We start from the raw sequence: 20,991 nt of genomic DNA, 5'->3' as shown, positions 1-20,991 counted from the left end.
CAAGTGAGATATACCTGCTGGAACGCATTGAAGTTTACTTTGATTTTTTGTGGTGTCTTTCCAATAGGTGATATATTTTTCTTTTTGTTTTGTGATGATTTGGTTGGGCCAGATTTTCTAAGTGCTGTCCTGAGGTTCTATGGGGTTGGTTTCAGTTTGTGAACTGAGCCTCAGAACCAGCTGGCTGTGGGGACTCTTCTCTTGTTTCATCTCTTGACATTGTAGAGCTGTGTAATGGAATGTTTTGGGGTCACTTGTTTTTAGATGGTTGTAAAATTTGATCTCTCTTTTTTCTATTCGAATGAGGAGGGGGTATTGGCCCAATTCGGCTCTACATGCGTTATTTGGAGTTTTTCTTTGCACTTGCAATACAGTCTTGCAAATTTCTGCATGCAGTATTTGGATGTTTGTCCCATTTGGTAAATTCATTTTTAGAGATTGGACCCCATACTTCACTGCCATATAGAGCAATTGGTTCTATAACTGATTGGAACATTTTGAGCCAGATTGTAATTGTAATTTCGATTTTGATGTTCCTTTTAATGGCATAGAATGCTCTTCTTTATTTGTCTCTCAGTTCATTCACAGCCATGTGAAAGCTACCTGTGTTGCTGATATTTAGTCCTAGATATGTGTTGTTTTTGGTGTGTTCTAATAGAACTATGTCCAAATAGAATTTATATTCGTCATCATAATTTCCGGACCTTTTTTGGAATATCATTATATTTGTTTTTTTTTAGGTTAACGGTCAGAGCCCAGGTCTGACAGAACCTGTGAAGATGATCTAGGTGCTGCTGTAACCCCTCTTTAGTGGGAGACAGCAGCACCAGGTCATCTGCGTACAGCAGACACTTGATTTCAGTGTTGTGAAGGGAGATACCAGGTGCTGCCGATTCTTCTAATGTTTTTGCCAATTCATTAATGTAGATGTTAAATAGGGTTGGACTTATTAGGCAGCCCTGTTTCACTCCCTGTCCCTGAGAGAAGAAGTATGTTTGCTTGTTGCCAATTAAAACCACACATGTGTTTTTAGTGTACATTGATTTAATAACATCATATGTTTTCCCTCCAATACCACTTTCTATTAGTTTATAAAAAATACCTTTGTGCCAAATTGAATCAAATGCTTTCTTCAAATCTACTAAACACGAGTAGATTTTGCCTTTGTTTTGGTTTACTTGTTTGTCAATTAGAGTGTGGAGGGTGTAAATGTGGTCTGTTGTACGATAATGTTTTAGAAATCCAATCTGGCTTCTGCTCAGGACGTTGTGTTTGTCAAGGAAATTATGTAGTCTGCTATTTATAATAGTGCAGAGAATTTTCCCAAAGTTGCTGTTAACGCAAATTCCTCTGCAATTATTTGGGTCACATTTGTCTCCATTTTTATAGATTGATGTGATCAATACCTGGTTCCAAATATCAGGGAAAATACTTTCAGTGAGGATAATGTTGAAGAGTTTGAGTATAGCCAATTTGAATTTGTGGTCTGTATATTTGATCATTTCATTTAAAATGCCATCAGCACCACAGGCCTTTTTGGGTTGGAGAGTGCATAGTTTTTCTAATAATTATTCTTCTGTAATTGGTGTATCCACAGGATTCGGATAGTCTTTGACTGCTGATTCAAGGATTTGTAATTTTTCTTGTATATCTTTTTGTTCTGGGCACTTTGTTATATTGCTGTAGAGGTTTGCAAAGTGATTTCTCCACATATCCCCATTTTGGATAGCCAATTCCTCATGATGAGGTTTGTTTAATTTATTCCAATTGTCCCAGAAGTGGTTTGATTCTATGGATTCCTCAATTCCATCCAGCTGATTTCTAATGTGCTATTCCTTTTTTGTTCTTAGGGTGTGTTTGTATTGCTTCAGTGTTTCCCCATATTGAAGGCGCCTATTTTTGTTGTCTGGTTCTCTGTGTTTTTGATTAGATATATTTCTTAATTACTTTCTTAGATTTTTGCAATCATTATCAAACCATTTTTCATTATCTGTTATTTCTGGTTTGCTCTTATGCTTCTTTAAAATAGCCAAGGAGGCTAATTTGTCAAATATAAAGTTTATGTTCCAAATGGCCAAATTTACACCTTCATTGCTGAAGGAGAATGTTAAGGCTAAAAAGTTGTCCAGGAGAGATTGTATTTGTTGGCTACTAATTGCTTTTTGGTAGATGTCTGTACTGTTTGCACTCCATCTATAGGCCTATTTAGTACCATGTCATTTATTGGGCCGTGATCCTTCATGGTTGGGTTCTGTTCTTCTCAGATACACTGTGATTTTACTGTGGTCTGAGAGAGGTGTTAGTGGGCTGACTGTGAAGGCTCTGAGAGACTCTGGGTTTAGGTCGGTGAGGAAGTAGTCTACAGTGCTGCTGCCAACCATTGACTATGTACAGACCCAGTGTTCGACAGAGCTTCACGAGCTGTACTCCATTTTTGTTTTTCACTTTGTCATAGTTGTTTCTGTGGGGGTATGTGGCGAGGGAAAGGTTGTTGCTTCCTGGTAGATGTTTATCCCCATGACTGTTAATAGTGTCTTGTTCTTCTGCTGTTCTAGCATTCAGGTCTCCACAGACCAGTACGTTGCCTTGGGCCTGAAAGTGACTCATCTCCCCCTCTAGAATGGAGAAACTCTTCATTGAAGCACGGTGACTCTGAGGGGGGAATGTATATGGCACAAAGGAAGACGTTTTTATCTGTAAAGATAGCCTCCTTGTTGATTTTTAACCAGATAAAGAATTCTCCTGTTTTGATCAATTCGATTGAATGAATTAGTTCAGATTTATACCATATTAGCATTCCCCCTGAGTCTCTGCCCTGTCCTGAGTCTCTGCCCTGTCCTGAGTCTCTGCCCTGTCCTGAGTCTCTGCCCTGTCCTGAGTCTCTGCCCTGTCCTGAGTCTCTGCCCTGTCCTGAGTCTCTGCCCTGTCCTGAGTCTCTGCCTCTCTGCCCTGTCCTGAGTCTCTGCCCTGTCCTGAGTCTCTGCCTCTCTGCCCTGTCCCGAGTCTCTGCCCTGTCCTGAGTCTCTGCCCTGTCCTGAGTCTCTGCCCTGTCTGATTCCTTTAAATTTAGTGGATGGTAGGATTATCTCCCTATGACCTAGTGGACAGCCAGTGGAAACATCACCTCTGCACCATGTTTCCCGTAGTACTACAATATCAACATCATCAATTTCTTTCAGGAAGTCTGGGTTTCTGCTCTTTAGCCCAAAAGCAGAGGACTTTCAATCCTTGTAAATTCCAACATGCAACGTAAAAAGATTTCATAACTTTTTTTTTCGTCTTTACCTTCAAAATGAGACAAACACTCACAATCCAACAGTAACTATTAGATTTTTCAATTAACGTAAACTCTTATTATGCAAATGTGATGTGTTTATCATTTAAGATAGCATTTGTGTCATGCCACTTGGGTGGATGTAGTGTGAGGATGGTGGAGTTCTTGTGCTCATTTTACCATGACCCTCGGCCTATCACATGTGAGCATAGTAGACTCAGCATTTGTTTAATGTCACTCATTTCGTTGGTGGGGGCTGGGCCCGTTGCTCCTCTCACAGCCAGTGCGTAGCTCTGCCTGCTGGGCTGTGGCTCCTCCAAGTGTGGGTCTGCGGTGGGGGGCAGGGGGGTGGGAGGCCTCGTCTGGGTGGCTCAGAAGCTGGGCTGGGGTGGTCTATGCTGCGCTGGCTGTGGTGGGCATTGAGGTTGGTGGTGCTGTCGTCGTGGCTGGGGGGTCCAGGGTGCTGGTCCGGGGTGTTGTCTCGGTGATCTCGGTGGGGTGGAGATTGCGCCGTTGTTCCTGGGTGGAGAGGTCGGGCTGCGGTATAAAGCGACGTCCTTGAGAGTCTTGGCAAGGATGGAGACTGTCTTCCTGTACAGGTGAACATGGTCATAGAGACAGTCCAGATCCAGGGTGGGATGGTGGGCCAGATGTACAGGCTGGTGTTTATTCTTTGGATTGTGGCAGGGTGGAAGTCCTTCCTCTGTAGAAGGGTTGACACCACGATTCTTGAGTTGGGGAAGATTGCGGAGGCCTTCTCAATCACTCCCCGTAGTGAAGTCGCCACCCTCTCCTGCTGAGCACGCAGGTCGTTGCTTCCTGTGTGTATGATTATGTGGCTTGGCGACCCGAGATGGGCCTTATCAAGCAGCTCCAAGCAGCTCCTCGCTTTGTGTCTAGGGAAAAGTTTATTCTCCTGAACAAACTTCTCATTTGATTCCATCAACAGGACGATGTCAGCCAGTGTTTCTTCTGGACTGGAGGGGGCAGAGGGGGGGCTGGTGGGTGTTGGAGCTGGGGTGTGGCTGGTCTGTGCCAGTGCCACTGTCAGTGGGAGGCTGTTCTGTGGGCTGGCGAGGAGGGGTGCAGTAGGCAGGGCTGGGGAAGCCTGGCTGGTTGAGCTGGGCTCCTCTGCTGTGTGAGGGCAGGTCATAGAGTGGTGATCTAGCTGCTCCTGCAGCCTGTCCTCTGTTCTCTTTCTCTCCTGCAGCCTGTCCTCTGTTCTCTTTCTCTTTCTCGCCTGCAGCCTGTCCTCTGTTCTCTTTCTCTCCTGCAGCCTGTCCTCTGTTCTCTTTTTCTCCTGCAGCTTGTCCTCTGTTCTCTTTCTCTCCTGCAGCCTGTCCTCTGTTGTCTTTCTCTCCTGCAGCCTGTCCTCTGTTCTCTTTCTCTCCTGCAGCCTGTCCTCTGTTCTCTTTCTCTCCTGCAGCCTGTCCTCTGTTCTCTTTCTCTCCTGCAGCCTCTCCTCTGTTCTCTTTCTCTCCTGCAGCTCCTCTCTTAGTGAGGTCAGGTCGTTATTACTGCTCTGCCTGTCTTTTTGGTGCTCTCTCACCTCCTTTGTTAGATCAGCCAGCTCTCTCTTGAGTCCGTCTCTCTCTTGCTGAACCTCTTTCAGCTATGTTGCAAGGCTGCTGTCCTGCTCTGTCCGCACCTTGGTTAGGAGCTCCTCTAAGGTGTGGATGTCTGGTTGATGTTTACACCTTGGTTAGGAGCTCCTCTAAGGTGTGGATGTCTGGTTGATGTTTACACCTTGGTTAGGAGCTCCTCTAAGGTGAGGATGTCTGGTTGATGTTTACACCTTGGTTAGGAGCTCCTCTAAGGTGTGGTTGTCTGGTTGATGTTAACACCTTGGTTAGGAGCTCCTCTAAGGTCTGGTTGATGTTAACACCTTGGTTAGGAGCTCCTCTAAGGTGTAGAGGTCTGGTTGATGTTTACACCTTGGTTAGGAGCTCCTCTAAGGTGTGGATGTCTGGTTGATGTTTACACCTTGGTTAGGAGCTCCTCTAAGGTCTGGTTGATGTTAACACCTTGGTTAGGAGCTCCTCTAAGGTGTAGATGTCTGGCTGATGTTTACACCTTGGTTAGGAGCTCCTCTAAGGTCTGGTTGATGTTAACACCTTGGTTAGGAGCTCCTCTAAGGTGTGGATGTCTGGTTGATGTTTACACCTTGGTTAGGAGCTCCTCTAAGGTCTGGTTGATGTTAACACCTTGGTTAGGAGCTCCTCTAAGGTCTGGTTGATGTTTACACCTTGGTTAGGAGCTCCTCTAAGGTGTAGATGTCTGGTTGATGTTAACACCTTGGTTAGGAGCTCCTCTAAGGTCTGGTTGATGTTAACACCTTGGTTAGGAGCTCCTCTAAGGTGTAGATGTCTGGTTGATGTTTACACCTTGGTTAGGAGCTCCTCTAAGGTGAGGATGTCTGGTTGATGTTTACACCTTGGTTAGGAGCTCCTCTAAGGTCTGGTTGATGTTAACACCTTGGTTAGGAGCTCCTCTAAGGTGTGGATGTCTGGTTGATGTTAACACCTTGGTTAGGAGCTCCTCTAAGGTGAGGATGTCTGGTTGATGTTAACACCTTGGTTAGGAGCTCCTCTAAGGTCTGGTTGATGTTAACACCTTGGTTAGGAGCTCCTCTAAGGTGTAGATGTCTGGTTGATGTTTACACCTTGGTTAGGAGCTCCTCTAAGGTCTGGTTGATGTTAACACCTTGGTTAGGAGCTCCTCTAAGGTGTAGATGTCTGGTTGATGTTTACACCTTGTTTAGGAGCTCCTCTAAGGTGTGGAGGTCTGGTTGATGTTAACACCTTGGTTAGGAGCTCCTCTAAGGTGTGGATGTCTGGTTGATGTTTACACCTTGGTTAGGAGCTCCTCTAAGGTGAGGATGTCTGGTTGATGTTTACACCTTGGTTAGGAGCTCCTCTAAGGTGTAGATGTCTGGTTGATGTTTACACCTTGGTTAGGAGCTCCTCTAAGGTGAGGATGTCTGGTTGATGTTTACACCTTGGTTAGGCGCTCCTCTAAGGTGTAGATGTCTGGTTGATGTTAACACCTTGGTTAGGAGCTCCTCTAAGGTCTGGTTGATGTTAACACCTTGTTTAGGAGCTCCTCTAAGGTGTGGAGGTCTGGTTGATGTTTACACCTTGGTTAGGAGCTCCTCTAAGGTGAGGATGTCTGGTTGATGTTTACACCTTGGTTAGGAGCTCCTCTAAGGTGTGGAGGTCTGGTTGATGTTTACACCTTGGTTAGGAGCTCCTCTAAGGTGTGGTTGATGTTTACACCTTGGTTAGGAGCTCCTCTAAGGTGAGGATGTCTGGTTGATGTTAACACCTTGGTTAGGAGCTCCTCTAAGGTGTGGAGGTCTGGTTGATGTTTACACCTTGGTTAGGAGCTCCTCTAAGGTCTGGTTGATGTTAACACCTTGTTTAGGAGCTCCTCTAAGGTGTGGAGGTCTGGTTGATGTTTACACCTTGGTTAGGAGCTCCTCTAAGGTGTGGAGGTCTGGTTGATGTTTACACCTTGGTTAGGAGCTCCTCTAAGGTGTGGTTGATGTTTACACCTTGGTTAGGAGCTCCTCTAAGGTGAGGATGTCTGGTTGATGTTAACACCTTGGTTAGGAGCTCCTCTAAGGTGTGGAGGTCTGGTTGATGTTTACACCTTGGTTAGGAGCTCCTCTAAGGTCTGGTTGATGTTTACACCTTGGTTAGGAGCTCCTCTAAGGTGTAGATGTCTGGTTGATGTTAACACCTTGGTTAGGAGCTCCTCTAAGGTCTGGTTGATGTTTACACCTTGGTTAGGAGCTCCTCTAAGGTCTGGTTGATGTTTACACCTTGGTTAGGAGCTCCTCTAAGGTGTAGATGTCTGGTTGATGTTAACACCTTGGTTAGGAGCTCCTCTAAGGTCTGGTTGATGTTAACACCTTGGTTAGGAGCTCCTCTAAGGTGTGGAGGTCTGGTTGATGTTAACACCTTGGTTAGGAGCTCCTCTAAGGTCTGGTTGATGTTAACACCTTGGTTAGGAGCTCCTCTAAGGTGAGGATGTCTGGTTGATGTTAACACCTTGGTTAGGAGCTCCTCTAAGGTCTGGTTGATGTTAACACCTTGGTTAGGAGCTCCTCTAAGGTGAGGATGTCTGGTTGATGTTTACACCTTGGTTAGGAGCTCCTCTAAGGTGAGGATGTCTGGTTGATGTTAACACCTTGGTTAGGAGCTCCTCTAAGGTCTGGTTGATGTTAACACCTTGGTTAGGAGCTCCTCTAAGGTGAGGATGTCTGGTTGATGTTTACACCTTGGTTAGGAGCTCCTCTAAGGTGAGGATGTCTGGTTGATGTTTACACCTTGGTTAGGAGCTCCTCTAAGGTGAGGTTGTCTGGTTGCTGTTTGCTCTCCCTGAGCAGGACCACCTGCCCCTCCAGTCTGGTGAACTCATCCCTCATGGCAGCCATGGTGGGAAGAGAGGTGCTGGATGTGCCTTTTTGGGTGGGGATAGTAAGGGTGAGGGTGGTGCTGGTGGAGTTTGTCTTGTGGGAGGGATAGTCACTGGTGGTGTCCTTCTCTCTCTCCGCTCTCTCCTTAATGGTCTGAAAGTCTGTTTCAAACAGCCTAATGTTACCTGGCACCATAACAGTCCCAGTCTGTTTCATACAGCCTAATGTTACCTGGCACCATAACAGTCCCAGTCTGTTTCATACAGCCTAATGTTACCTGGCACCATGACAGTCCCAGTCTGTTTCATACAGCCTAATGTTACCTGGCACCATGACAGTCCCAGTCTGTTTCAAACAGCCTAATGTTACCTGGCACCATGACAGTCCCAGTCTGTTTCATACAGCCTAATGTCACCTGGCACCATGACAGTCCCAGTCTGTTTCAAACAGCCTAATGTTACCTGGCACCATGACAGTCCCAGTCTGTTTCATACAGCCTAATGTTACCTGGCACCATGACAGTCCCAGTCTGTTTCATACAGCCTAATGTTACCTGGCACCATAACAGTCCCAGTCTGTTTCATACAGCCTAATGTTACCTGGCACCATGACAGTCCCAGTCTGTTTCATACAGCCTAATGTTACCTGGCACCATGACAGTCCCAGTCTGTTTCATACAGCCTAATGTTACCTGGCACCATGACAGTCCCAGTCTGTTTCAAACAGCCTGATGTTACCTGGCACCATGACAGTCCCAGTCTGTTTCAAACAGCCTAATGTTACCTGGCACCATGACAGTCCCAGTCTGTTTCAAACAGCCTAATGTTACCTGGCACCATGACAGTCCCAGTCTGTTTCATACAGCCTAATGTTACCTGGCACCATGACAGTCCCAGTCTGTTTCATACAGCCTAATGTTACCTGGCACCATGACAGTCCCAGTCTGTTTCAAACAGCTTAATGTTACCTGGCACCATGACAGTCCCAGTGTGTTTCATACAGCCTAATGTTACCTGGCACCATGACAGTCCCAGTCTGTTTCAAACAGCCTAATGTTACCTGGCACCATGACAGTCCCAGTCTGTTTCATACAGCCTAATGTTACCTGGCACCATGACAGTCCCAGTCTGTTTCAAACAGCCTAATGTTACCTGGCACCATGACAGTCCCAGTCTGTTTCATACAGCCTAATGTTACCTGGCACCATGACAGTCCCAGTCTGTTTCATACAGCCTAATGTTACCTGGCACCATGACAGTCCCAGTCTGTTTCATACAGCCTAATGTTACCTGGCACCATGACAGTCCCAGTCTGTTTCATACAGCTTAATGTTACCTGGCACCATGACAGTCCCAGTCTGTTTCAAACAGCCTAATGTTACCTGGCACCATGACAGTCCCAGTCTGTTTCATACAGCCTAATGTTACCTGGCACCATGACAGTCCCAGTCTGTTTCATACAGCCTAATGTTACCTGGCACCATGACAGTCCCAGTCTGTTTCAAACAGCCTAATGTTACCTGGCACCATGACAGTCCCAGTCTGTTTCAAACAGCCTAATGTTACCTGGCACCATGACAGTCCCAGTCTGTTTCAAACAGCCTAATGTTACCTGGCACCATGACAGTCCCAGTCTGTTTCAAACAGCCTAATGTTACCTGGCACCATGACAGTCCCAGTCTTGTAGAGGTTGATTGTTATCATGGTGCTGTCAGGGTCGTCTGCCTCTTTGATTTTCAGCTTCCACCCATTACAGATTCTCTCTGTCTTTATGGATGGGTAGTGAGAGCACACTGCTGAGCGCCAAGCATTTGGCTGGTCAGTGAGGAAGATGAAATTACTCACATCACTGTTTTTGAAGAGGTCTGCGAAAAGGGTTTCTTGCCTCCCCTTTAGTAGTTTCTATTTAAAAGCTTTCCTCGTTGTGTCATTTTTGGCCTCTGGAGGGTAGAGAATGGATTCAGCGCTGAGTGGGAGTGGGGACATGGTGCCCGTGGGCTCTGCTACTACTCCTGCTGCTGCTCTGTTCTGCTGCCCCGTTGCCATAGCAACCGGTTTGTTTGTCTGCTGCTGTTGCTAGCTAGCTCTAATTTAGTTCAAAAACCAGCAAAAAGAGTGACAAATCTTCACACAAAAAAACAGAAGATATGTTTAAAGTTAGTCCGTGCGCCTTGTTGGTTTACTCACTCAGTTTGGTCGTTTGATGTAGTTGTATTAACTCCCCTTGCTAGGTTTGTTCTAGCTCATTTCTTCTGGCTAGCTTGTTAGTCTGCTGGCTAGGTCTTTGTTGTGTAGCTAGCTTGCTAGAGTCAAAACTTCTAAACTTGAGGCGCAAAGTTACTTTTTTTTTATTCTGAATGAATAGTTGTTGTTCATCATTTATTTTTCGATTAGAGTGTTTATCTTATTCTAAAAACAAAAAAATATGAAATATATCAGGAGCTCATGTTGAGCATGACTCTCTGTCTGTCTCTCTCCTGGATCATAACTCTCTCTTTCTCCTTCTCTCTTTCTCTCTTTCTCTCTCTCTCTCCCTCTCTGTTAGGTTGACTCTTTCTCTCTCTCTCTCTGTCAGGCTGACTCTTTCTCTTTCTCTCTCTCTCTCTCTCTCTCTCTCAGGCTGGCTGTTTCTTTCTCATATCTTAGCTTTGGGTCACGGCTTCACTTGCTGTTTTCTCACTTGTCATCTCTCCTCTCTCAGGGCTTCCAAGGCAAGACTGGTCCACATGGGCCAACGGGTGTGATCGGACCACAGGTGAGTTATCCAATAAGTGATTAGAACTACATTTGTAGTTCTTTTGTGACACAATGAACATCAATCCTATAAATGAGAGCTGTGGGGTATTGAGAACTCCTGTCTTATTTTGTCTCTGTGGTTGTCGTTAGGGTAAATCTGGTGAGACTGGGCCTAACGGCGACAGAGGACACCCTGGGTCACCAGGACCTCCTGGAGAGATGGGTTTACCCGGAGCAGCAGGCAAGGAGGGATCCAAGGTGAGTCCGTTGTGTTCATGTTCAGTGAATCATCTTCACCACCACCATCATCATCTTCAACACTATCATTATTATCATCATAAAAGCAATCAATAGAAGATCATACATGTCTCCTCCAGGACCCTCTCAGAAACGAGATATGTCACCTCACCTTGTGGGATTTATCCTTCCCACAAATTTCCAAACTGATAAAGGGGAGAAAAAAAATCCCTCATTCCATACCTCACTGTGCTCCGTACATTACCGCTCATAAAATATGGATGTTCCTCTCAGTTGATGTGACTGTTGCACTGTACTCTGTGATTTATCACCTCATAAGAGGCCTGCTGTGAAATAGCAGTTACAAATAGAAATCAAACTTGATGGACATCAGAAATAGAGGAAGGACTAAAAACAAACAAAAGATAACTATTGTAAACTATTGTGTCTGTAAAATGTGTATAGTATGTATAAGCCGGCAGTAGAATCCAAAGTGTTATTGTTTATTAGTTTACTCCAATTGGGGGAGGGGTGGTAGGGTTTGCGGGGAATAATAAAGGTATACTCAAAAAAAAGTGTGTATATGTATATATGCATATATGTATGTGTATGTTTGTATATAAATTAATGTTTATGTATATATACACTACCGTTCAAAAGTTTGGGGTCACTTAGAAATGTTCTTGTTTTTGAAAGAAAAGCTAATTTTTTGCCCAATAAAATAACATCAAATTGATCAGAAATACAGTGTAGACAATGTTAATGTTGTAAATGAATATTGTAGCTGGAAAGGGCTGATTTTCTATGGAATATCTACATAGGTGTACAGATGCCCATTATCAGCAACCATCTCTCCTTTGTTCCAATGGCACGTTGTGTTATCTAATCCAAGTTTATCCTTTCAAAAGGCTAATTCATCATTAGAAAACCCTTTTTCAATTATGTTAGCACAGCTGAAAACTGTTGTCCTGATTAAAGAAGCAATAAAACTTGCCTTCTTTAGACTAGTTGAGTATCTGGAGCATCAGCATTTGTGGGTTCGATTACAGGCTCAAAATGGCCAGAAACAAAGAACTTTCCTCTGAAACTTGTCAGTCTATTCTTGTTCTGAGAAATGAAGGCTATTCCATGCGAGAAATTGGCAAGAAACTGAAGATCTCGTACAACGCTGTGTACTACTCCCCTCACAGAACAGCGCAAACTGTCTCTAACCAGAATAGAAAGAGGAGTGGGAGGCCCCGGTGTACAACTGAGCAAGAGGACAAGTACATTAGAGTGTCTAGTTTGAGAAACAGACACCTCACAAGTCCTCAACTGGCAGCTTCATTAAATAGTACCCACAAAACACCAGTCTCAACGTCAACAGTGAAGAGGTGACTCCAGGATGCTGGCCTTCTAGGCAGAGTTGCAAAGAAAAAGCCATATCTCAGACTGGCCAATAAAAATAAAAGATTAAGATGGGCAAAAGAACACAGACACTGGACAGAGGAACTCTGCCTAGAAGGCCAGCTATTTATTTGTTTCTGGCCATTTTGAGCCTGTAGTCAAACCCACAAATGCTGATGCTCCAGATAATCAACTAGTCTAAAGAAGGTTAGTTTTATAGCTTTTTTAATCAGGACAACATTTTTCAGCTGTGCTAACATAATTGCAACAAAGTTTTCTAATCATCAATTAGCCTTTTAAAATGATTAACTTGGATTAGCTAATACAACATGCCATTGGAACACAGGTGTGATGGTTGCTGATAAATGGGCCTCTTTACGCCTATGTAGATATTCCATAAAAGAAATCTGACGTTTCCAGCTACAATAGTCATTTACAACATTAACAATGTCTACACTGTATTTCTGATCAATTTCATGTTATTTTAATGGACAAATTATTTTGCTTTTCTTTCAAAATCAAGGATATTTCTAAGTGACCCCAAACTTTTGAACGGTAGTGTGTATATATATGGGTATGTATGTATGGATATATTTACCACAAAAATATATGGGGGATTGGAAATGATGCAGACAATTACATTGATGGAAGCAACAATCTGTCCGCAATATTAAGCTGATCCACCCCTTAAAAAAATACAAAAATAAAAAGAGGCCTGTTGTCAGCTTACTGGTAGACTCAGACCTAATCCTCCATATCTGTCTCTCTCTCTCTCTCTCTCTCTCTCTCTCTCTCTCTCTCTCTCGCTCTCTCTCTCTCTCTCTCTCTCTCTCTCTCTCTCTCTCTCTCTCGCTCTCTCTCTCTATCTCTCTCTCTCTCTCTCTCTCTCTCTATCTCTCTCTCTCTTTCTGTCTGTTCTGGTTTCCAGGGAGACCCGGGTCCGTCTGGAGCTCCAGGAAAGAGTGGCCCTGCTGGGCTTCGAGGCTTCAGAGGGAGCAGGGGAAGCCCCGGAGCCATGGTAACGAGCTAACACACCCACCTCACATCTCCTGACCTTCACCTTACTGACATATTACATTCTGCACTGACGTAAAGTACTACTGTATTGTATAGCGCCCAGTGTTTTATGTGAAAATCACTGAAGGACAGTTTCCTGGCTTTTTAATAGAGATTCTCCATTGACCATGCTGCTTTTTAGTCCAAGAGTGGGCTTCGTCTGGGAAACTGACCCTAAGTCCTTTACTTGAATTAACTGATGGTGGACCATCTGATAACTGTATACTCTGACAGTGGGATGGAAACTGATTGGTTGGAGTTCCTGTGATGAAGGCTCTGATTGGTTCACCTCTGTGTGCTTGCCTCTCTCTAGGGCCTTGCTGGACTGAAAGGAGGAGAAGGACCCACCGGTCTGTCAGGAGCAGTGGTAAATTGGATTTCATCATGTAGCAATTGTTTAATTCCCATTTTCCCCATGGTACCCCCCTAATCTCCAACTCCATCCCCAATCCTGGTCCGTATGTGGTCTATAGCCAACAAGGACATGTAGAGTGGGAGGCTGTTACCATGGAGATCATAACCAGTGTACTAAATGAAAGAGTGAATCATGTGACGTTGTCCTCTTACCTCTCTGTTCCCCCTGTCGTGTCGTTACCCAGGGAGCCACTGGGGAGAAAGGGCCTTCTGGAGCGGCTGGTGCTATTGGTCAGCCCGGACGCTCCGGTGGGGTCGGCCCTGGAGGACCAATGGGAGAAAAGGGCGAGCCAGTAAGAACCTTTCATCATTTCCTTATTCGTTTTTTTTCTTATGCAACGCTAGTGTCAATCTCTAAATGGACATACGAACTTCACTGCTCATTACTGAGAAATAAACAGCATGTGTGGGTTCCTCTGTACTGTATGTGTCATAATCAGTGTTTACGTGCGCGCGTGTGTGTGTGTGTGTGTGTGTGTGTGTGTGTGTGTGTGTGTGTGTGTGTGTGTGTGTGTGTGTGTGTGTGTGTGTGCGTGCTCCACTCTCTCTGCGTAATCTATTAATCAATATGTCATTGTGCAATATGAGACTAGAATAATGGCGGTGGTTAGACTAAAAGTGTTTCCTCATCCATCTGTTCCCCAGGGAGAGAAGGGGCCCTTCGGGGCGGCTGGACAGGACGGGGCGCAGGGGCCTGTGGGGCTGCCTGGGGATGCTGGCCCCGCGGGGCCTCCAGGAGAGGACGGAGACAAGGTACTTACACCTGTACACAGGTACAGTACAGTAGGTACCATACCACTGTAGAGGGACAACTTAGGAGAATCCAACTACTGGCCCTCAAGGCCTGAAGCACTGCTGGGGTTTTCTATTGCTAGTCAATTGATCTATTGTCCTTATTGGCCATGGAGTCCACTCACCTAGTGGCCTTGATGCTGTGTGGGTGGGAGGTATATGGGTTATATATATATATATATATATATATGGGTGTCTGTATATCTCTGCAACGTGTGTGTGTATTTGTGTCTGTGTCTGTGTGTGTTTGTGTTGTCTACAGGGCGAGACAGGAGGACCAGGCCAGAAGGGCAGTAAAGGAGACAAAGGGGAATCTGTGAGTCTTCATCTGGAGAGATATCAATCACAACACTGTCTTTTAGCCTCACAAGCCACAGTATTTACACACCTGACAGGATATGACATCACCAGACACAGTACTACCAGAGAGACGGAGGGGAAGATCCTATCTCTGTCCAAAATCTGCCCATGTTTAGCAGATCCTTAATTATTAGTAGGTGAAGAGTTTTTGTGTGGGGGGCAATGAAAGTTTTGAATTTAGTCAAGATAAACATAAATTGCTATTTTGATACGTGAGGCTTATTTGATCTAATAGAAGCTTCATAGTGCTTCGGTTGTTACGAATGTGCTGTTATAAGTGTGACGCATGTGACATCCCGGCAACTTTGAGAAAAAACACTTTATCAGAGTTGTCCCTGTTGAAATTCGAGAACAGACTGTTCATATTCATGAAACTATCATCTTGCTCTCCATTGAATACAGGCAGCTGATGTCAACACTCCTCATCTAATATTCAAACAAGTATTATTATTATTATTTTTATATATTTGTTTTTATTGAATATTATAACATACAATCTACCTGCAGTGAAGCCGTTCAACATTTACATTACATTCAGTCATCTAACCGTCTCCCGTCTAGAGTGACCCACAGGAGCAACCAGGGCCCCGCCCAAGGGCACGTGGGCAGATCCCCCACCAAGTCAAAATGGGGACCGAACTAGCTTTATTTTTTACTTTTATCTTTGACCGTCATTCTATCCCCCGCCCAGCAACTCCACTCCCACTTGTCTCCAGTTCCACATCCCAAACCTCAGTTTCAAACAAGTATTCAATTAACAAGATGTATCCACCAATCCAAAGAGAGGAATAGGCGGGAGCTTGACAGCCCGCCGTTCCGCTCTGTGGACAATGAATCCCATTGTTAGAGCGGAGACACAAGCATCTCGTCATTATATCCAGTATCTCTGGTACTACTCACCTGGCAGGATATGACGTCACAAGCCATAGTACTACACACCTGACAGGATATGACATCACCAGCCACAGTACTAGCAATCTTAACAATATAGCCGAGTGACCACTCTAACAATACATCCTCAGTGATTGAAGGAAGGCGAGATCAGCTGGGACCATTCTAGCCAATGAGAGGCAGATACGAGTGTGAACAACAATCACAACTAAGTTGTTTTTCTCAAATTTGCCGAAATGCCAAATGCATCCACTTATATCAGTACATTTGTAACAGCCTAAACATCAACATCAAATAAGCCTCACATAATTCGACACTCTCTCATAGACCTCAATACAAAAAAGGGCTTATCTCATGCGGATGGATTTTGGGCGCTTCGCCTCTTCCGCTCTGGTACTACACACCTGGCAGGATATGACATCACCACCACAGTTCTACACACCTGACAGGATATGACATCACAAGCCACAGCATTATTAGAAAGAAAACGAAGTCAAATTGTGATGTCAGTGATCTTCAGGTTGGAAAGTTTCCTACTTGGAAATCTGACTTGGATGACCGTTCAAAATTATTTCTCCCGGTCAGAGCTAGTTTTTTCCCAGAGTTCCCAGTTGTCTTGAACGCACTGAAATCAGAGGTTTCCGAGTTCCCAGTTCCCAGTTGTTTTGAATGCGGCATACACACCTGACAGGATATGACATCACCAGTCAAAGTATTACACACCTGACAGGATATGACATCACCAATCACAGTATTACGCACCGGCCAGTATCCTCCCCCTGTCACCAGCTGCTATCACTAGGATAATTCAAATGAATGACTCAATAAATGAGAAAGGGTTTATAATTGAGCGTTGAGATAATTATGTGCCGTTATAATTAACTGTAAAGTATATTACTGTATGTGAGCTGTTATATTCAGCTTTAGGCATTATAAGCCTTTCTTCATGGTCTAGTTAGCATGCACTGTGCATCTTCATGTACTTTATCTTATGCTAGCCCTGGCAGCTCTATCAAACTATTCAAAATATTGTCTAACACTTTCAGAAGCCAAGCAATCACAAACAGCTACAATCAACAGCTGCAATTTCACAGTAGTTGTGTTTTTTGAGCTCATGACACAGCAGTGTTTTCCTACAGTGTATGATTGATATGCAGTATACTGTCAACAGCACCTCTGTTTCTCGGTCTCTTCTCCAGGGCCCTTCAGGACCTATTGGAATCCAGGGACCTGTCGGCCATCCAGGGTTACCGGTACGTCTATTCAATGTATCTGTCTTTATTGTGTGTTTGTGTGTACTGTATGTGTGTACAGCACTGACCTCTGTGTTTGTTTCAGGGTGTGGACGGGGAGCCGGGGCCGAGGGGCCAGCAGGGGATGTACGGGCCGAAGGGAGATGAGGGAGCGAGAGGCCACAAGGGGGCCACAGGACCCACTGGACTACAGGTGAGGAGACGAGACACCCCTCTGTTGGACTGTACCATCCATCTCTCTACTCCAGCATGTAGCTGACAGGTGGACTGTACCATCTCTCATCAACAGCACAGAGCTGACAGCATTGCAGTATCCCTACTACTGCGCCTCTAACCATACTCTGTCTTTACAGGGCATGCCAGGACTCCCAGGAGAGAAGGGAGACAGTGGACACGTGGGCACGATGGTGAGTACTGGACATACCATTGGACAATGATATCATTTCCCTATGTCCTATTGTTGACCTGGCAGCCTCACTGGACTCTCCCTCCAAAGATCATTCCTTAAGTATGTCTCTCATCTTCATTGTGGTAGAAAGCCTAACTAAAGTAAAATCCTTCTTGGAGACAGTGTCTAGAGTCTGGCTCCGTGTAGAGTGACTGGAGCGTAGCAGAACAGAACAGCCATGACACGTCCAGCTACACATCCAGAGAGGACTAGGGCTTTGTGTCGAAATGTAACAAGGAGTTCCTCTGAAGAGAGAGAGAGCGAGAGAGAGAGAGAGGGAGAAAAGAGGAAGAGTCGGTGGAGTAAAGGAGGGAGAGAGAAAGCGAGGGATAGGGATGGAGAGAGAGAGAGCGAGAGAGAGAGAGAGAGAGAGAGGGAGAAAAGAGGAAGAGTCAGTGGAGTGAAGGAGGGAGAGAGAAAGCGAGGGATAGGGATGGAGAGAGAGAGAGAGAGAGGGAGAAAAGAGGAAGAGTCGGTGGAGTGAAGGAGGGAGAGAGAAAGCGAGGGATAGGGAAAGAGAGAGAGAGAGAGAGAGAGAGAGAGAGAGAGAGAGAGAGAGGGCGGTGGTTTGAGGAGGAAGACTGCAGCGTGACAGCTGCTAATCAGATTAGCCTGAGCCGGGCCTGTCTAATGAGCATCTTCCTTCTATTGTGACAGTCATTTCAGAACGCCACAGACCGTGAACACATGCTAAATAAGATTCTACACACACAGCTAGCGCCACAGCACACTCAGCCTGATTAGGGAGAGGGGAAGGAAGCGTCAAAAACGGAACAAAAAAACAAAAGAGGGAACAAAAAGAGAGAGAGGGAGCGGATGAGAGGGAACAAAATATATGGGTTGGATAGAGAGAGAGGGATGTGAGAGAGAGAGAGAGGGCAAGGAGGAGAGATCTCACTGGGAAAGCCTCATCCATGTGAATGCTGTGGTTTACAGGATTGCAGCTTCTAATGCCCGCGTAGCTCCCCAGTAGCAGGATTATAGGATGTGTTTACTGTAGTGGATGTAGTACTGTCTGGAGTATGGCTGTCTGTCTTAGTGTTGTGTGTACAGTCTCTCAATGTATTGGGATTTCAGTGTTTGTGAAACACAGCTAACCATTAACTCTGGACTGGAAGGGAGCAGTCAGTACAGTTAGGATGAATAGCTTGTTGTCCATGTTGAGGTGCACAGAGGGGTGGAATCCCATCACACTGACTGGCTAGAGCACTCTCATTCCCCCTGTAGCCTGATTATGTGTTCTTGGAGAGAACTAGAGGTTCCTCATTATAGAGAGAGAGAGAGAAGGAGGGGATAGAGGGAGGGAGAGAGAGATGAAGGGAGAGAAAGAGAGGGAGATACTGTACAGAGAGTGGGGGTGAAAGACCGGAAGAGAGAGAGGGAGATAGAGACAGAGAGTTAGGGAGAGAGTGAGATAGAAGGAGAAAGAGAAAGAGAAAGAGAGAGAACCTTTCCATGTGTCATTGAGGGTCATGACTTGTCCTCGTGGTGTCTTCATCATGTCAGTGAGGTAATGATCATAGAGGCTGGTTCTGTTCTGGGGATATGTTGCACCAGCCACCAGGCCCTCAGTAGACTGAATGACGAGCATGCACAGTCACTGTACCCAGGGAGGAGCTGCCTGGTGGGTCACACAGTCTACTTCCTTTGGGATAGAGGTGTGTGCATGTTTGTGTCTGTGTGTGCGTCTGCGTGTGCTTGTGCATGTATGTGCTGTCTCAAGCCAATAGCTAATGATTTATTTTCTCCTCAGGGCCCTCCGGGACAACATGGCCCCAGAGGCCCCCAGGGGTCCATCGGTGGAGAGGTACAGTATATTTCTGACCTTATCTGACCACCTGTCTATGCATCGGGTTTGCTACAGTATTGGATTGGTTTACGTTGCAAGACAGTATACTATTTTGCGCAGCTCTCACTTCTACTCAAATCTACATTACCGACTATCAGAACACACCCACCAATAGGGTTATTACTTCACACACGGCACACACACTTCTTTACCTTCTACCCCTCTCCCTCTCCCAGACCCTCTGCCGGTTTGGAGCTGTGAATTATTAAGTGGTATTAGAATGTAATCCCTCGGAGGGAGTTATATTTACCGCTCTATAAATCATTAAGGAGTATTAGACAATCATCCCTGAGAGGAAGTTATATTTACCTCTATTAATGGCCAACCTCTCAACATCTCACACCAATCAATTATTCACGAGAGAGAGACGGAAAGAAGCCACGCCACACACCCACCCACATAGTCAAAAATCAAATCCAATCAAATTGTATTGGTCACATAGACATATTTAGCAGATGTTATTGTGGGTGTAGTGAAATGCTTGTATGGATTCAGTGGTACGGATTCAGATCGTCACATCAGACATGGGTACAAACATCATTTGATAGATCACATACTTTATTTGAGCATTTGCCTGGAGTGCTCGATGGGCAGGGTTTGTACTTTTGGGACTATCCCATTGGTTCTAGTTTCCCATCCAAGCTCAATCAAGCACCATTTGAAAGATGTTGAATACCATTTGAACCTAGGTCGGATTCATATGGTGCCATGGAAATAGAAGGGTGTAGAGATGGAGCGATCCATAAATGGATTGATACGGGTGATGTTGTGAGAGAGAAATGGATAAAGAGAAGCTTTGAGTCTTTGTGGGAAATAGAAGAGCTGGCTTACACTGCATGCAGGATAGTCTTCCACTCACTCACACGCTCCAATTTGTTCACTCTACCAAAGAGAGAGATGCTTTCACTGTTTTTCTCTCGAGACAGCCAGCACACACTTCCACATTGACACACACCGACACAGAGAGACTGACTCCACACTCTGTTACTCAGATCGCATCAACAGAGGAAACTCACACACACAGACAACAGTCAATATTTTCTCCTAGTGATGGTGGTGCAGCTGCTGTCTCAGCACCCTGACAGAGAACCGCAGACACACAAAACAACCTCAACACAAGAAACCTTTAGTCAGTGTGTTGGTTCAAGCAGTTCTGTTGTGTTGTAACAGGGCACTGCTGGCCAGCCTGGTGGAGTGGGCCAGCCTGGGATCGTTGGAGAGAAGGGGGAGGATGGAGAGGCTGGGGACCCGGGACCAGTTGGAGACACTGGTGCTGCTGTAAGTCATCCTCTTCTTCACCTCTCCCTCTCTCTCTCTCTCTCTCTCTCTCTCTCTCTCTCTCTCTCTCTCTCCCTCCCTCTCTCTCTCTCTCTCTCTCTCCCTCTCTCCCTCTCTCTCTCTCCCTCTCTCTCTCTCTTGCTCTCCCTCTTTCTCTCTTTCTCTCTGTCTCAACCACTAACTGTATGATTGTATGGTGTCCCCAGGGTGGTAAAGGGGAGCTGGGGGAGAAGGGTGACTCTGGCCCCTCCGGAGCAGCAGGACCTGCAGGAGTCAGAGGCATGCCAGGGGAGGACGGACCCAAAGGAAACCCTGTGAGTAGATCTCTATGTAGGCCACTTATCTGCTAGTCTACTAGTCCTTTAGGCCACTCATCCTCTACCAACTGGTTCTTGAGTTGGTGGCAGACCAATGCATTAGATTCAGCTCAAGCGATGCTGCTGTAACTAACAGTCATTGGTAACTGACCACTCCCGGTCCTCTGTAGGGCCCCATTGGATTCCTAGGAGATTCTGGACCCCCTGGAGAAGCAGGGATCAATGTGAGTACAGCACCCGTAGAACCAAGTAATACAAAACCCCTTGTACTGTTTTTGAAT

The 20,991-nt window shown here is 45.5% G+C and overlaps 1 protein-coding gene across 4 annotated transcripts in view; it reads left to right on the top strand.

The window, feature by feature from the left end:
* The window catches only part of LOC115199193 (collagen alpha-1(XI) chain), a 98,549-nt gene that overhangs the window by 60,130 nt on the left and 17,428 nt on the right, over window positions 1-20,991 (top strand). For all 4 annotated transcript variants that reach the window (XM_029761843.1, XM_029761824.1, XM_029761838.1 and 1 more), the window contains 14 exons: window positions 10,395-10,448; window positions 10,580-10,687; window positions 12,981-13,070; window positions 13,422-13,475; window positions 13,708-13,815; window positions 14,168-14,275; window positions 14,577-14,630; window positions 16,765-16,818; window positions 16,904-17,011; window positions 17,172-17,225; window positions 19,020-19,073; window positions 20,286-20,393; window positions 20,600-20,707; window positions 20,881-20,934. In XM_029761843.1, coding sequence (XP_029617703.1) covers window positions 10,395-10,448; window positions 10,580-10,687; window positions 12,981-13,070; window positions 13,422-13,475; window positions 13,708-13,815; window positions 14,168-14,275; window positions 14,577-14,630; window positions 16,765-16,818; window positions 16,904-17,011; window positions 17,172-17,225; window positions 19,020-19,073; window positions 20,286-20,393; window positions 20,600-20,707; window positions 20,881-20,934 — 1,116 coding nt within the window. The remainder of the gene's footprint in view (window positions 1-10,394; window positions 10,449-10,579; window positions 10,688-12,980; window positions 13,071-13,421; window positions 13,476-13,707; window positions 13,816-14,167; window positions 14,276-14,576; window positions 14,631-16,764; window positions 16,819-16,903; window positions 17,012-17,171; window positions 17,226-19,019; window positions 19,074-20,285; window positions 20,394-20,599; window positions 20,708-20,880; window positions 20,935-20,991) is intronic.

Source organism: Salmo trutta, chromosome 1 (genome assembly GCF_901001165.1).
Source record: "Salmo trutta chromosome 1, fSalTru1.1, whole genome shotgun sequence".
In the NCBI taxonomy this organism is placed as follows: domain Eukaryota; kingdom Metazoa; phylum Chordata; class Actinopteri; order Salmoniformes; family Salmonidae; genus Salmo; species Salmo trutta.
The sequence above is the reverse complement of the archived record's forward strand: the minus strand, read 5'-3'. Positions and strand labels throughout refer to the sequence as shown.